The sequence below is a fragment of the Mirounga angustirostris genome, unplaced genomic scaffold, assembly GCF_029215605.1.
Source record: "Mirounga angustirostris isolate CCGP_5_RB_7025 unplaced genomic scaffold, mMirAng1.0.hap1 SCAF_5, whole genome shotgun sequence".
Taxonomy (NCBI): Eukaryota; Metazoa; Chordata; class Mammalia; order Carnivora; family Phocidae; genus Mirounga; species Mirounga angustirostris.
The window spans coordinates 17,954,022-17,970,510 of record NW_026991713.1 but is presented as its reverse complement, the minus strand read 5'-3'; the positions used below and the strand labels follow the sequence as shown (position 1 = coordinate 17,970,510).

The 16,489-nt window shown below is 46.2% G+C and overlaps 1 protein-coding gene across 11 annotated transcripts in view; it reads right to left on the bottom strand.

The window, feature by feature from the left end:
* Positions 1-16,489, bottom strand: part of LOC123843363 (putative tetratricopeptide repeat protein 41) — an 86,919-nt gene that overhangs the window by 13,591 nt on the left and 56,839 nt on the right. For all 11 annotated transcript variants that reach the window (XM_064590716.1, XM_064590717.1, XM_064590712.1 and 8 more), the window contains 4 exons: positions 10,682-10,853; positions 7,253-7,400; positions 6,542-6,694; positions 1,220-1,353 (listed from right to left, as the gene is read on the bottom strand). In XM_064590716.1, the coding sequence (XP_064446786.1) occupies positions 1,220-1,353; positions 6,542-6,694; positions 7,253-7,400; positions 10,682-10,853 (607 nt within the window). The remainder of the gene's footprint in view (positions 1-1,219; positions 1,354-6,541; positions 6,695-7,252; positions 7,401-10,681; positions 10,854-16,489) is intronic.

Here is a 16,489-nt window from a genome sequence, read left to right as displayed (position 1 = left end):
TAAGTTTTTAATTTTTATCTTAAATCAGAAAGTGCCTTCAAATCTCTGAGCCAGGTCTGAGGCACTGAGTCTTACATTCTATATGTAAAATCAAAGGTGGGTCCATTTGTGATTTTCAGTCACCTGTTAACTTTAGTGTCACGGGAATAAGCGTGAACAGGCTATTCCTATACAAACAGTGATTTAAACAGAATCGAAAGGAAGAAGGAAACCTATCCTGACAGGAGAGGGCTGTGGTTGGGCATCATGCCCCGCCAACAAAAGAGTGAGAGATGAGATGGAAAGACCTCCAGAAGATCTCTTTCTGGGGCCCCTGAGTGGCTCAGTAGGTTAAGCATCTGCCTTCGGCTCAGGTCATGATCCCAGGGTCCTAGGATGGAGGCCCATCAGGCTCCTTGCTCAGCGGGGAGTCTGCTTTTCCCTCTACCTGCCACTCCCCCTGTTGTGCTCTGTCTCTCTCTAAAATAAATAAATAAAATCTTGAAAAAAGAAAAGAGGATCTCTTTCTGTTATGGACTGTTTCTGTCCCCCCTCCCAAAATTCTTATGTTGAAGTCCTAACCCCCAAATGACGGTATTTGGAGATGAGGCCCTTGGGAGGTGATCAGGTCATGTGGGTGAACCCCTCATGAATGGGATTAGCGCCCTCATAAAAGAGGTGCCCTTCCTTCCACCATGTGAGGACACAAGGAGAAAAGAGCTGTCTGTGGACCAGGACGCAGGCTCTCCCCAGACACCGAGTCTACTGGCGCCTTGATCTTAGACTTCCCAGCCTCCAGAACTTTGAGAAATACATCTCTGCTGTTCAGGCCTGCCAGTCTATGGCATTCTGTTCTAGCAGCCCAAGCAGACTAAGACACGTTCCTAATAAGGTAAGGTAAACAAGTAGCTTAAAAAGTTGAAAGTCGGGGCACCTGGGAGGCTCAGTCATTAAGTGTCTGCTTTCGGCTCAGGTCATGATCCCAGAGTCCTGGGATCAAGCCCCGCATCGGGCTCCCTGTTCGGCGGGAAACCTGCTTCTCCCTCTCCCAATCCCCCTGCTTGTTCCCTCTCTCACTGTGTCACTCTCTGTCAAATAAATTAATTAAAAAAAAAAAAAGTTGAACGTCTGTGGAACAGGAGTTGTCTGCTTCAAAAATAAAGACATTTTAAAAATAAGCAAAGTATGCAGGTCAAAGGGAAAAGTCACCCGCTTCTAATAGAAACACATCAGCAATTACCTAATTTACACAAGGTATCACTGAGGCTAATGCTCAGCTGCTTCCTGACGAGTGAGGAGTTGGTGAAAGTCCCCGCATTTTCCTTTATTTGTATCACTTGTTTATAATATTCAATTGCTTGCTTCTTTTGGAATCTGGAAAAGAGAAATTTAATTAAAGTTTTGCATCCAAGAAGCACTGCATTCATTCATTCAACAAACATTCAGGGCTGGGGCTCAAGGATGAGTAAGACTAATCCTTGCCCTCAGAGAACTTCCCAAGGTTGGAGCAGAGGCTGAAGAGTGAAACAAAGGACCAGCCACTCATGAAGGGCACTGCCTGTGAACCTAAGGGTTTTGGACTTTAACAGTGAGGAGTTTTCATTATGAGAATGATGTGATCCGACGTGCACGTTAGAAAATTCGCCTGCCTGGAAGTGTGGAGGGGAAACTGAGGCGAGTTAGTCCACGGAAGCATGAGGTTCTGAGCGGATGCCGTGGGCCCAGATGAGACAGACCTGCCGAGGCTGCGCGCCACATTGAATGCTGTGGGCCCAGTGCTGGGATCGCTGGGTTATCGCTGTGCTCGCAGTAGAGTGACGTGGTTAGGAGCCTGAGCTCTCAGGTCAGGCGGGCTTGGTAGCCGTTAGTGAGGCAGAGACGCTCTGCAATCAGATTCCCTGGGTGCTGATCCCGGCTCTACCACCTAAAAGCTGGACGAGCATTCTAATCTCCTGAACCTCAGCTTTCTCACATTCAAAATGAGAATAACAAATTGTTTGGAGGATTCAATGAGAAAAACGCACGTAATGTCTTTAGCATAGTGACTGATATAAATACAATTAAGATGACGCCATGGCGTCCACACTGGGTGAAACGGGAGAAAATGCATTTCATCAGGAAGAGGGGGTGGATGTGCTCGGTCTTGAGAACATGGACTCGGAAATGCCCAAATACTCAAGTGGAGACATCCAGTAGATGATGGAGGACTGAGAAGGCCATGGAGACGAGAAGCCAGCACGTCATGCTGAAGCCCTCGCACAGGTAAGGTTGAGGTGCTAAGACTGAGACCAGATCCAAGCACAGCATCCATGAACCGAACCCAAGACAGTGCCACCATTTGGACAAGAGTCAGAGAGGGAGGGAGGGAGAGGGAGGAAACCCACAAAAGAAACTGAGCAGCGATCATCAGAAAAGAGAGTCAGGAGGGAGGGTATCTCAGGAACCAGGAGAGGGTTGTTTCGGGACTTCAGCAGGAGAAGCCCAGCAAGATCAAAAAGTACAAAGGGACACATTTAACATGTTCCTGATGACTTTCGCTGGAGTAGACAAAATGGAGCTGGGTAGAGGTAGAAGTTAAATGACAGTAAATGGGAAGGGAGGAAGAAACTTGAGCTTGAAGAGGTGGCTGATGAATGGATACAAAGTCAAGAAAGAGTAGATGGCATTTATTTTACTGAGAACATACTACTGTTTCTCTTAATCAGTTTATTCATTCCTCTCTGTCCTGTTTTTTGTTTTTTTTTTTTAAATTTGACCTCATTTATCCAGCCCTCCCCATCCCCAAGCTACAAGGCCCTCAGGATCCCATGGATCATTTCTGTAGCGTGTGAGAGCTGTCACAAGGGCCCCTGGCCACCAGGACAAAGGGTCTACACCTGTGTGACAGGTGAGTCAAGCTGCAGAGCAAAATATCTCCTGGTCTTAACTAATGTTAAGAAAGATGTGGTCACCTAAGGAGAAAGGCCTTCCATTGTTTCAGAAGGTTGACCTTTGCCAGTGAGGGCTCAGGTCGTCTGCCACAGAGGCCATCCCTATGGAATGGAGGAGCAATACTAAGCGTCTGTGATTCACACCCCACCAGCTCTGGATTTGCGGTGGGGCAGCCCGGGCAGCCAAGATGACTCAGACAGTATGCTACGTGTTTAGATTTTTCTTTCACGAGGCAATGGTTCTACTGTCACGCTTTTTGCTTCTGTAAAGAGGAGTCCTGTCTCTGTTCACATGCTGGTCTTAAGAGGAACAGAAGGAGGCTTATCTGGTATCCAGTGTCTAAAAAATTATCTGGTGGGGAGCAAAATAGTGATACTAAGAACTCAATTTAATGAACTCTTTTGGTATGTGTCAGGCATTCTGCTAAGCACTTTACATATGGGAACCCTTAGTCCTCACAATCATCCTGTGAGCAAGATACTATCCCCACTTTCATTTTACCAATGAAGAAATGAATGAGACACCAAGATGTTAAGTTCTCGCTGTTACTAATTTGAACCCAGGCACTCAGACCCCAGAGCCCACCATGTCCCCACTACTATATAGTACCTGTAATTTTACCCTTACACACTCCCCTATTTGGGCTACTTTTTTTTTACAGGTAAATACTCTTAGAAAGGCTAAATATGGATTTGCACTTAAGTGTTAGAAATTAGCAACATCACATTTCTCCTGGGAGCAAACGCATGCAGGAAGAGGTTACCTTCCTGGGGAGAGGTAAGAGGGCAAGTGGAAAGCCGAAAATGAAAAGCAAGACAGGGAACAGAGAGCAGAGGGACAGAAACTACTAAAACAAAACTTCACAACTTCATAATTTAACCTAGAGCGTCCCCTGCCTTTCGGTCGGCTGACGGGGCTAGGAAAGGGTATGAGCTGGAGCCAAAGGAAGGGGGTGGTGCATCTGTCTCTCTGGACTCACAAAGACCCTTCTCTCTACCAACCTGTCGAGAGAAGTGGTCGGACCCTGCAGATGCTAACACTGATGGCATCCACAGATAATACCTACAACCCTTTTTTTTTTTTAATTTTTTTATTCTTATGTTAATCCCCATACATTACATCATTAGTTTTTGATGCAGTGTTCCATGATTCATTGTTTATGCGTAACACCCAGTGCTCCATGCAGAACGTGCCCTCCTTAATACCCATCACCAGGCTAGCCCATCCTCCCACCCCCCTCCCCTCTAGAACCCTCAGCTTGTTTTTCAGAGTCCATCATCTCTCATGCCTACAACCCTCTCTTAAACACAGAAACCGACAAAGAATCTCTCCTTGGCCAAACTCTGCTCAGGCTCTTCTCACTCTTTCTCAAGTAGGCCTCAACTTTTAGACTTCTGTGTTCATCTGAGCATTGTCCAATTTTAGCAAGACTCCTGCTAAGTTAGTTTAAGGAGACTCCCCCACCCCTGATGTCTGATCGCCCTCAATATCAGACTGGGTTCCTCCTTCCCCTGTCATATCAGGTGAGGTCTGATCCCCCTGGCCTACCTTCAGCAAGAATCCTGTGAGGTCCACTGAGCCAGAATCCCCTCCCCACAACGCTTCCTCTTGGTAATTTTCCATCCACCGACACCCCTCTGCCCAGCTTCTCTTTGTATTTGGGGTTGGGTCCAATCTCTCTTCCCCTCTGCAAAACCCTGCTGCAGGACCTGAGTAAAGTCCACCTTACCTTTCTTTAACAAGTGTTACTGAGACAGAGAAAGTGAAGGGACCCCATGAGAGAAAAAGTTGCTTTCTCCTTTGCTTTTTTCTGGCTTCTACTCTTGCTAGGACCTGCACCCCCACCCCACTCTATATATGCCTCGTAATGCAAACAACATATGTCCTTGTAAGGGACAAGGAATTAATGATTTCTCTAGAACAGATCACATCTAAAAAAGGACCAGGTGAGAAATGACTGGACGAAGCCATTATACGCGTACTCCAGACCACCAGTACCAAACATCTTAATGCCAAGGCCCCCTGGCTCCAAGGAATAACACCTGGGCCCTCGTCTTGGTTCTAACTGGTTCCTGGATGCCTAAGGGGACATGTACACCAGACCATCACTCTCAGTAAAAACCCCCAGACCCCAAGCAGAAACGAGACTCATGATCTTTCCTTTCCGAGTCTCCTGGATGTTCCTTCTGTATCTCCCCCCAACACACACACACCTCTCACTTTCTATATATCTTCAATAAACTCTGCTTTCACCTCCTGCTGGCTCACAGTTGACTTCCATCCTGCCTAAAGCCAAGGACCCTCTTGGCTGGTCCCGCAAGACCCCCCTCTGGGTCCCTGGCCCTGGCCTGCTTACATCATTATGAGTAATTTTCTCTTTAACAGCTTTAACAAGGCCTTGGTTGCGGGGACCTGAGGAGAGCCCCTGACTTCCCGGCCGGGAGAGAAGAGTTAGCAGGAAAGCAGAGAAAGTCTGAGACACTGTAGGCTCTGGCCTGGGATTGCAGGAGGCAGACCGATGGATGTGGCCCCACAGACAATGGAGCTGAGACCTGCACAGACTCAGGAAGTGAAAACAGCTGACCTTTGAACAATGCAGGCATTGGGGCACCGACTCCTGTGCAGTTGAAAATCCAGTATCTTTTGACTCCCCCAAAACTTAACTACTAAAAACCTACTGTTGACTGAAAGGATTACTGATAACCTAGGCAGTCGATTAGCAGAGATCTGTATGCTCTGGGTTATATACTGTACTCTTACAATAAAGTAAGCTAGGGAAAAGAAAATGTTATGAAGGAAATCATATGGAAGATAAAAATGCATGTATAGTCCTGTGCCGTATTTATGGAAACAAGGCCATATATAAGTGGGCCCATGCAGTGCAAACCTGTGTGGTTCAAAGGTCGGTTGTCCATCTTCCTCACAAGGCCTGGGAGTGATGCAGAGAAACACAACATCATATTCCTTTGTACTTTTCCTACTGCCGAAACCTCTACGCAGTTTGTGGGCTAAGAGCTCCTTTCAAATACAATATGGTCAGTGTCCTGACAAATAGACAGAGACACAACTCTCAGGCATGGTGAGCCCCTCAGGTCTCTGAACAAGGCTACAACCAAAGAAGTGAGACACCCCTGGTGGCTCAACCCCAGATCCCTGCCACTGGCGTTTTGGGGGAGGGGAAGAAGACACGCTATTTGAAATATTTTATAAAAATTTGCCTTGGAGTGCCTGGGTGGCTCAGTCAGTTGAGCATCTGACTCTTGGATTTGACTCAGGTCAAGATGTCAGGGTTGTGCTCAAGACTCTCTCTCTCTCCCTCTGCCCCTCTGCACCCCACTCATGCTTGCCCTCTCTCTCTAATAATTTTTTAAAATCTTTTTTTAAAAACTTGGAGAGATGAACCATGAGAGACGATGGACTCTGAGAAACAAACTGAGGGTTCTAGAGGGGAGGGTGGAGGGGGGATGGGTTAGCCCCGTGATGGGTATTAAGGAGGGCACATACTACATGGAGCACTGGGTGTTATGCGAAAACAATGGATTGTGGATCACCACGTCAAAGACTAATGATGTATTGTATGGTGACTAACATAACATAATAAAATTGTAAAAAAAAAAAAAAAAAAACTTGCCTTTCACTATCTCCTGGTAGAAAAAATAGTAAATCTGCTAAAAATTCCATAATTTCTCCAACTAGGATGTTTTTCTCACCAAATAAACTTCTCCTGATAGTTAAGCATTCTTGAAATCTCATTCTTGCAAGAGAAGTGTTTCCAGCAACAAACCTGAAAATAAAAGGCATGTGTGTATTTACTGGGCATGATAATGTTGGCTACTTCATTGTGCTTCCAAAAGTAATTCTTATAAACATCCTTTGTTTTATATAGGAAGATACAGAACAGCAGAGCAGTTTATAATGGTAGAGATTCAAGACCTTCAAAGTGATATATAAGAAGACATGTGAATATCTTTATAAGAAACTAGGCACTGTTTCTCAACCCCAACACAGTTGACATCTGGGCTGGTAGTATGTTGTGGGGCCGTCCTGTGTACTACCTCATGTCTAGCATCATCCTGGACTCTACCCACTAGATGTCAATATCAACCTCTCCAGTCATGACAACCGAAAATGCCTCCAGACATTGCCCAAGGTCCCCTGAGGGGCAGAATCACCCCTGGTTGAGAACCACTGAAGCAGAGATGGAAGTGCTAACATTCGGCATTTCTTCATCCAATCAGTTAGGTGGGAAATGGATTAACAAGTGTGGGTTCGAACATCGATGTTAACAATAAAAACTAGTACAGAAAACAATAATTTTTCAAGAAAAAAAAGATATGTTTACATCAGAACACCTTCGGTGTATTTCATGGTAGCCTGATCACGGGGGCTGTTGTCCAATAAGCTGGAAATTTCAGCAGCACATTCCAAAATATGATTTTCTTTTAAGTACTTCTCAGTTGCTGATTTTGCCAGGTTGTTCAGCACTCTGCCTGCAGGGAATACATTTTGGCAAAGAAGATGATGCTTAAGGTTTTTTGTTCCACAAAAGAGTTAAGATGTCAGTAGGCAGAGCACTTAATATCATTGCTTCATCACCGACAATAACCAGGTTTTTTCTTAATAAATCGACGACTGGCCTACATTGCATGGGGACTGGTTTTCATACAATGGTTGTGTGTGGACAGCCGTTGCAAGGCCAAAGAGCTAAGACAATGGATTGAAACTGAATTCTGAGACTGTTCTGCAAATAAGTAGATCAGAAATTAAGTAAGAATATGGATGTGGTAAAACCAGCCGTCACTGTGGTGACCAAGTCCTACTGAAGGCAGCCAGTCTTGCAATAAGAAATAATTAATAAGTAATGAGCTATCCCTAGATACGTACCGCCTTGGGAATGTACCTGCTGCAAAGGCCCCACCATTTTGTTCCTTTATTGAGAGTTATATATTCCGACGCTAATACAGACTCCTAAAATGCTGAAAAATGTTTTCTAAGCCATAATCTGTTAGGAAGAGAAAAAGCCATACCAGTGTTCCCAGCACTGGTAGCAGGAAAGAAAAGCAGATTTAACTTTCTGCACTATGGAATTCAGTTGTAAGTATAAAGGATTACCACTACACTGCCAAGAAGCCTCTTTCCCATCATCGGTGGTATCTCCTACTGCCCTGTGCCCACTGCACTCCCACCCCACCTCCATCCAGGGCCTCACATCTTACACTTGGGCATCAGATGGGACAGCCATGAACTTGATCTCCCTGTGTCCCCTCTTACCCACCATGCAATCCAGGCAAAAAAAGTAATCTCAAAATAGAAATCAAACGATGTCAGGCCTACTCTAACTCCACGTAATAGCTTCCCCTCATGGAGAATAAAATCCAAATTTTTGCCCAAGGCCCTACACAATTTGGACCCAGCTGCCTCCTGCCCTTTGCTCAGGGAGGCTCTTTCCATTGCCAACACAGGCCAAGACCCTCCCACCTCAGGGCCCCGCACAGGCTGTTCCCTCTGCCAGGACCATATGTCTCAACCAAAGAGGCCTGTGGACCTTTCAGAAGGGGACCCTCCACCTGCCTACGCTCTACCTGCATGTCGTTTGTGTCTTTCATTGCATTTATTCCAACCTGCAATTATTGTGTGTTATGTGTCACCTCCTTTAGAAGACAGAGTTGGTGACTCTCCTGTCCAGCAGAGCACCCTGGTGCACAGTAGGTGCTCAGGAAATAGTTCTTGAATGTGTCAGCTCCGGCCAGCCTGGAATCCGAGCCCATCCCCCTTCACCTGCTTGCTTGGGCCCTGAATCCCGGCCTGACCCTTGTCCAGGCTTCTCCCTCTCCCAGAACACTGGAACTACAGGGAATTCCCATCAAAGTTGCCACTAAGGACACTGGTCTATCCCCAAGCATCCCCTGCCAGCAGGACTCCACCCCTCCAGCTGGTTTGGACTCCTCAGGGAGCCACATTTGTCTGCGCCAAGCCAAGGTCTGCTCAACTCCAAGGAGCTCTGCACTTTAGACTGCCCCGCCGGCTTTGGAAGGCCAGTCTCGGAACCCACCTGAGTGCACCTGGTTCCCACCCTGGTTTCCTCTGCTCACCAAGGTCCTACATGCCTATGACCAGCTCTGCCTGCATTAGGGTGCCTCAGAAGCTACACTCTGTATATTGAGGACTATAGCTTCATAAATGTCAACACTAGAAGAGATTCTGTACAGTGAGGAGTTACTGCAGACAGGCTTTAGGGTCTGATCAGCCTAGCTGGGACTCCTAGCTCCACGCCTGCTGGCTGTGAGAGCTAAAGTAGTTTAAGTTATTCTACCTGTCTGACCTTCAGCTTCCTCGTCTGTAAAATGGGGGTAGCAACACATACCACGTGAGGTACATTTGAGGATAAAAGATCATGAGCATAAAGTGCCTTACACATAATAAGCATTCAACAAATGAGAATTATTACTATAAAAATGGACTTACACATGAGATCTAGCAAGGGTAAAGAGCTTGCCCAAGGTGACCTTTGATCTTATAGGCATGGTGGTAGATTGCAGGAACTGCAGCAGCCCCCATGCCAACCTGTACCCCATTCCCCTTGGCAATGCCACTCCGCACTTCCTCCCATCGAGAGATGGAGTCTCGTGCTCTCCCTTTGAATGAAGCCTGGTGACTCGCTTTGACCAACTGAATACAGCAGAAGAGGGTGTGTGCCAGGTCTGATCCTAGGTCTGTGCCTCCACACAGGCTTCTGCTCCCCCTCTCTTGGAATCCTGCGAGCCGCCAAGCAAACAGGCCCTGGGCATCCTCCTGGAGGATGAGGAACACGGGGCCCAGCCACCCGTGTCACCAACCAGACAGCTAAGGGAAGCCCTCGTAGGCCAGCTGATCTCAGGCACTGACACGAGTCCAACCTTAATCTGCCGAGCCCACCCTGGACCAGCGGAATCCCCCAGCCAACCCACAGGCCTCTGGGCAATACTAAGTAGCTGTTGTTCGAATGGCTGCCTTTCGGGCTGGCTTGTTATACAAGAGCAAATTAACGCAGCCATTTAAATACAGCATAAGTCTAGAATCCTTTAGTTTAGCCTGACTGTAAATCAGTGGGTCAAAAATGCTTAATATCTTCATTCAGTAAACATTCTTCGTCTCTGCTCTACCAGTGGTACCACAGGGCCTCAGGCATCAAATACCGGAGAATAAAAGGAGCGGGCTCCCGTGAGCACTGGACTGCATGCCAGGCACCATCCTGCGTGCGCCATGGTCTCCTACGAACACTTCTAGTCTCACAAGGATGCGCAACAGGTACTCCTTTCATCCCTCCCTTATAAAAATGTGACCCAGATGGCTCAGTTGTTGGGCGCCTGCCTTCGGCTCAGGTCATGATCCCAGGGTCCTGGGATCGAGCCCCGCATCGGGCTCCCTGCTCCGCGGGAGGCCTGCTTCTCCCTCTCCCACTCCCCCTGCTTGTGTTCCCTCTCTTGCTGTGTCTCTCTCTGTCAAATAAATAAATAAAATCTTAAAAAAAAAAAAAATGTGACCCAGAAAGGTTGAGTCATGGGTCTAAAGGCAAAGAGCTAGTAAGTGGAGAGGTGAGATTTAAACCCAGAACAGCAGGCTTCGGAGTCATGTGAACGGCTGGGCTGTCACACGAGGAGTGTTTACTGTTCACCCCTCACGTGCCCACCACAAAACTCACATCCAGCTCCCCTTTCTTGGTGGCTGGGACTAGCCCAGGAGCCCAACTCCGAAACACAATGGTTACCCCCTCTGCACCTGTCTGCCATACCTTTCTGCTTCACGAAGTCCTGGTTGTCTTTCATGTTGCTGGGTGAAAAATCCACCAGGTTGGACCACGCTTTCTGGAAATATTGGAAGCCCTCCTGAGTCATTCCTATTTCAAGGTAGAGTTCTCCAGTAGTGTTCTGTACTTTGAGAAGCATCTCTGTCAAGGACTGACTCTGTACAAAGTAGAATGGACACCACTGCTGAGGGGATCCAGACACCCACCCAAGAAAGGCCCATTTCATAATGTACTTGCAAAAGATGGCATGCTTTATATCATTTCTTCTCTTAGGGAGTTTAAATATTTATAAAATGATGTGAGATATTTATTGGGAAACATTATAAACTAAAAATAAATCTGGGGATATGTTTTCAGAGATTGTTATAGCTTACAGCAATAAATATTTTTGGGGTACCTGGGTGGCTCAGTTGGGGTAAAGCATCTGCCTTCAGCTCAGGGCATGATCCCAGGGCCCAGGGATCCAGCCCGACATCAGGGAGCCTGCTCAGCGGGGAGCCTGCTTCTCCCTCTCCCTCTGCAATTCCCCCCCGCCACCAGCTTGTGCGCTCTCTCTCTCAGATAAATAAATAAAATCTTTAACAATAATAATAATAAATAAATATTTCTGAAGGTAAGAATAACATGACAATGTGTTCTGTATGTTAAAGTCCCAGGGGAGGTATTATCTAGAATTCAAATGAACACCTAAAAACACTATCTATGTGGGCCTTGAATTCAAGAGTGACCAGACATCTGTTAACATTACGCTTGACACATTTTTGCTTAGAGACTTGAGTGTAAATTCCCTTTACTGGTTCAGCATTATTTAGTTCAGGGGCACTTAAACTTCATTATTTTAAATCACTCCTGGGGCACCTGGGTGGCTCAGTTGGTTAAGTGACTGCCTTCAGCTCAGGTCATGACCCTGGAGTCCCAGGATCGAGTCCTGCATAGGGCTCCCTGCTCGGCAGGGAGTCTGCTTCTCCCTCTGACGCTCCTCCCTCTCATGCTCTGTCTCTCATTCTCTCTCTCTCAAATAAATAAATAAATCTTTTAAATCAATCAATCAATCAATCACACTTCTACCCAAACTTTTTCAACATGTTAAGAATCTATCAGTTGGTTATAATCTTTCAAATGTCCAGTGCAAGAAATGAATTAAAGACGAATTATCTTACTACTAATATCTCATTTCAAGAAACATAACATTAACAAGAATACGTCTGGAGTACATTTGGTAATTAATGAGGCCCTATTCAAATGAACAATCATCCTCGTTGATTCTGTAATACTTCCTGCTATACCACGGTGTGAGCCCAGGGAAGGACCGACTGAGCCTGGCTGCTTGGTGTGAATTCTTTCTGTTCTGCACCTGCTGGAAGGGCTCCCCCATGCCAACTAAACTTCTGCAGCTTGATGCAAGAGCTTTCCAATAGGTGTCTTGGAAACAGTTTACCTCTACTCAGAGATATGGATCTCCTCAGTCCTGGAGGCAGCCAGGTGTGGTGAGGAATCCCTGGGCCATAGGCCTGCAGCTCTTTCATGCATCCCTCATATGGATCTTTAAAGGTGCCCCTTCTCAACGGCTATCCTAGATCTCATCCTTACTGCTCACTCCTCCTATCCTCCACTTCCATGCTGACTATATTGACAAACCCTGAGAGACTGCCTTCAGAAACTGGTTCGGATCATGACTGGCTGCAAGTAACAGAAAACCCAAATTAATAGTGACTTGATTTCTCTCTCATGCAAAAGTCAGGAAGTGGGTGGCCTGGAGCTATAGATACACCACAGTGTCAGAGACTCAGATTCCTTTTATCTTGTTGCCTGACCTTGCCTGACCTCCATTCCCAAGGACACCTCTTGGTCTAAAATGGCTGCTCCATCTCCAGTCATCATATCCACGACCCAACCAGCAGGAAGGAGGAATAGGAGATCATCAGACTCTTCACTTCATGAAAACCTCTTAGAAGTTATCCATATCTCTCCCACTTAATCTCACCAGCCCAAACTCAGGCATGTGCTCATCTCTAACCCCAAGGAAAGCTGGGAAACGTAGTCTTCTTTCCAATCACTTGTGGGTCCAAATATTCAGGAGGGGGGCACATTACTTACTATGAAAGGGGCAATAGATCTTGGGAAATTACAGTCTGGTATACTTCATTTACCCTTTTCTTTTAAACTTCAAGTTAACAGTGTTTTCACCCATTTCCTTCCCTCCTGCCTTTCTCAGAGGAAAAGAAGCCCAACCTCCTTTACAAGGACCCACCCCTCCCTGAACTCTCAGAGTCCTGTCCCCCACACAGAGTTCCCACTGGCATTTCCAATCTGCCCATGTCCCTGGCTCCTTTCCTGCTCCGCACAAACATACATATCCTGGATCAAACCTCACCCAAAGCTGATAATATCCTGACTTTTCATCTTTCTCCTATTACTGACAAGCTTCTCAAACTAGTATCAATATGTGCTTGTTCTCCATTTCATTATCACACACTTGCCTCTTAAAGCCCTGCAGTTCGGTTTCTCCCACATCCACCGCCTTCCTTCTGACCCCCACTCACCTGACCTAGGGGCCTTCTTTTGGTCTTCATTTGTCCAGCCCCCTAAACAGCACTCCTTCCTTGGTTTGGGGGAAACTATGATCCCCCAACCCTCCTTCAATCCCTTACTCCTTCACAAGCTCTTCTTTCCTTGTCTCCTTTTAGGTATAAATAACTTCCTAGGAACCAATTTCTATCGTCATTCAGAGGCCTTGTTTCCCTGTGTGTTTCAGCATTCACCTGTAAGCAGATGTCCCCCACCAAGTCTCTCTGCAGATTTCCAACCCCACCTTTCCTCCAGCTGGCTGTAGACTCCACTTGGATATCTTTCCCCAACTGCAAACTCAGTAGTTGAAACATTTAAAATTTATTATTTCCTCTCCAAATCAGCTTCCTCTCTGGATTTCTCCATGCCTGTCAACTAGACTCAAGTCCTCAGGGTCTCCTTGAGTCCTCCCCGTGTCCTGGCCACATTTCCAGTCAGACTGAGTGGGGCAGAAGCCTCAGGGAGGGGGACAGCTCCTGAGCCCCCACCAAACCACTGGGGTCCTGCCACCCTTGAGTCTCACTGCCCGCATTGCCAGAAGTACTCATCGGCATGGCAAATGCAGTGGTCTGTTGTCAAGCTTCCTCCTTATCAAAACACGTCTTTTATTCTCCTCTAACTCCAGACTATCTACTTCTTGAGGGCAGAGACCCCACAATCCAAGCACGGAGCTTTGTGGGCACTCAGTAAATATGTTTATATTTCACAGTGATTGTGTAGCACGGAGTTTCATTCTTAGGTCACGATCTGCACTAGCCATGACCTATGGGGCACTGACTGAGCTAAGCACTTGCTAGGCATGACTTCAGTGGATATTTACAGAAATGCTACGAAATAGGGATTATTGCTCTTCTATTGCAGGTGGGGAAACTGAGGCTCCTTGGGGTTCTATAAATCACCCAAGCCCACATGGCTAGCAAGGAGGAGAGCCAGGGTGTCCCACCCAGACCTCCTATCTCCAAAACTCTGCTCTGTACATTTAACAAGTAAGTTTCTGACACATAACCAGAGGCCCCTTCACAAAAGTATTTTTTGGTTTTCCAGCTGCCTGCCACACCGACTATGAAACTAGAGGGGGGAGAGCAATGAGACCTACTTTTTTAACAGACGTACCAATTAAATCAGCTTCGCAACCTGAGCACCACAGACATTTGGGGCAGGCTAGCTCTGTGCTGTGTGTGTCTCGTGGAGGGAGGGGGTGTCCTACCCATGCGGGGTGTGTAGCAAGCAGTACACCTTGCTTCTACCCACCTGATGCCAGGGGCAACACCCCCCAAGTTGTGACACCCCAAAATGGCTCCAGTGTTGCCAAGTACCCCTTGGGGGACAAAACTGCCTCCCAGTTGAAAACCACTGCGTTAAAATTCTTAAATGACCTAAGCTGAAGAAATTACACAACTGTGCATACACACAGAATGCATTCATCCCAGATAACAAGCTCCTTCCCCTTGAGAATGTTAGGCATCTTTTTTGAAGAAGTTGTTATTGCCAAAATAGTTTTAGAACTGCTCTTTTGGAAGTTCCTTCAGAGCCTAAAGAAAATTCTTTTAACAGTCTCCATGGTGGCTAGTCCCAAAGCACTGTTGCAAAAATATTTTGAGAGCAGAATCAGAAGATTGATGCCTCCCAGAGGAGTGCTCTGAAGAGGGAAATTTTCTTTGAATGTCTAAGCTCTGGCATGCCTCCCATGAAGCTGTCTTATCCTTCCGTGACCGTGCATCTGACAGGCTGTGCTTCATCACTGTTCTGCATCTGGCCAATGTCTTCCAGCTAGATGGGGAGCTCCCTGAGGGCAGGAACTGTGCCTGCCTCACTCACTGCTACCATTCCAACTCCCAGCACAGTGCTCAGGCTAGGCAAGGCCCTCAGTGAGTGTCAGCCGAGTGGATGAATGAGTGAATGACTAAGTGAATGACTGGAACCAGGCACTCAGTGATTACCTAATAAAATAACTGGTACTCTCCAGACAGACACCTGTCAGTGATGAACATCTGGACCTCATGAAAAAAAAAATGGGGGGCGCAGGGGGAAATTCCACAAGCATAGTAAGAGAGCAAAGAATCACTGGACTCCACTCCCTGGAAGATGAAAGAGTGGCCAAGATAGCTTAAATCGAGCTATCTTATTATTTCTAACCTAGGCCTCAGGGACTTTATAAGCCACAGACAGAAATAACAAAATAGCTGCCAGTTCTTAAGATCTCACTGTGGGCCACACAGTGTGCGAAGTGCCTTGTGTACTTTCTTATTCGACCCTGTTAACAACCCCTTGAGACAGAAACGAGAATCCTCAACAGAGTCAGAGAGGTTAAAATTCTCACCAAGGTCACACAGCAGTGAGTGCCAAAGCACTTTAAATCTGGGTCAGCCTGAAAACATCCCACGCTCTATTCACTACTCTGTGCTGCTTTCTGAGGACATGAAGTATTTGCAAATTCAAATTGATTCACTGATCCATTTATTAGGCACCTGTAGGTTGTAATATGCCATGGAGGACACAAAAATTGGTAAATAAGCATGGTCTCCACCATGAGGAGACTTGCCATGTTAAGTCTTATTAATCTCTTTAAATAGAATTCTTTCTATAAAGGTGTGTGTTGATGGAAGCAGAGGCATGTTTTATAAAAATGTGAAGGTCTTTGTTTTAAAATAAAAACAGCTTTGTCTTGGGTTATACTATTCCTGATCTACAAATGCTACTGAAATCAGTAAAAATTTATAAATTTTTAAAAGGCCAGTTAAATGTCCTCATACACACATAGTTATGTATTATGAGTAAAACTTTCATTGTATTCAACAAAGCCAAAACTTAATATTTCAGAAAAAGTAAATCAATACAGAGACAAGATAATCAACCTTCCCCAACATTTTTGTGAAAATTATAACCATAAAACCATAACCAAGTCCTTAACCTGTCTTTTAATTGTTCATTTCAACCCACTACTCTAGTCCTTTTTTTGCTTTTTTTTTTTTTAAGATTTTATTTATTTATTTGGCAGAGAGAGACACAGAGAGAGAGGGAACACAAGCAGGGGGAGTGGGAGAGGGAGAAGCAGGCTTCCCGCGGAGCAGGGAGCCCGATGCGGGGCTCAATCCCAGGACCCTGGGATCATGACCTGAGCCGAAGGCAGACACTTAACCGACTGAGCCACCCGGGTGCCCCTCCTTTTTTTGCTTATCAAAATTCCTTTTTTCCTCAAAAATTGCACCTCTTGGTATTCATACC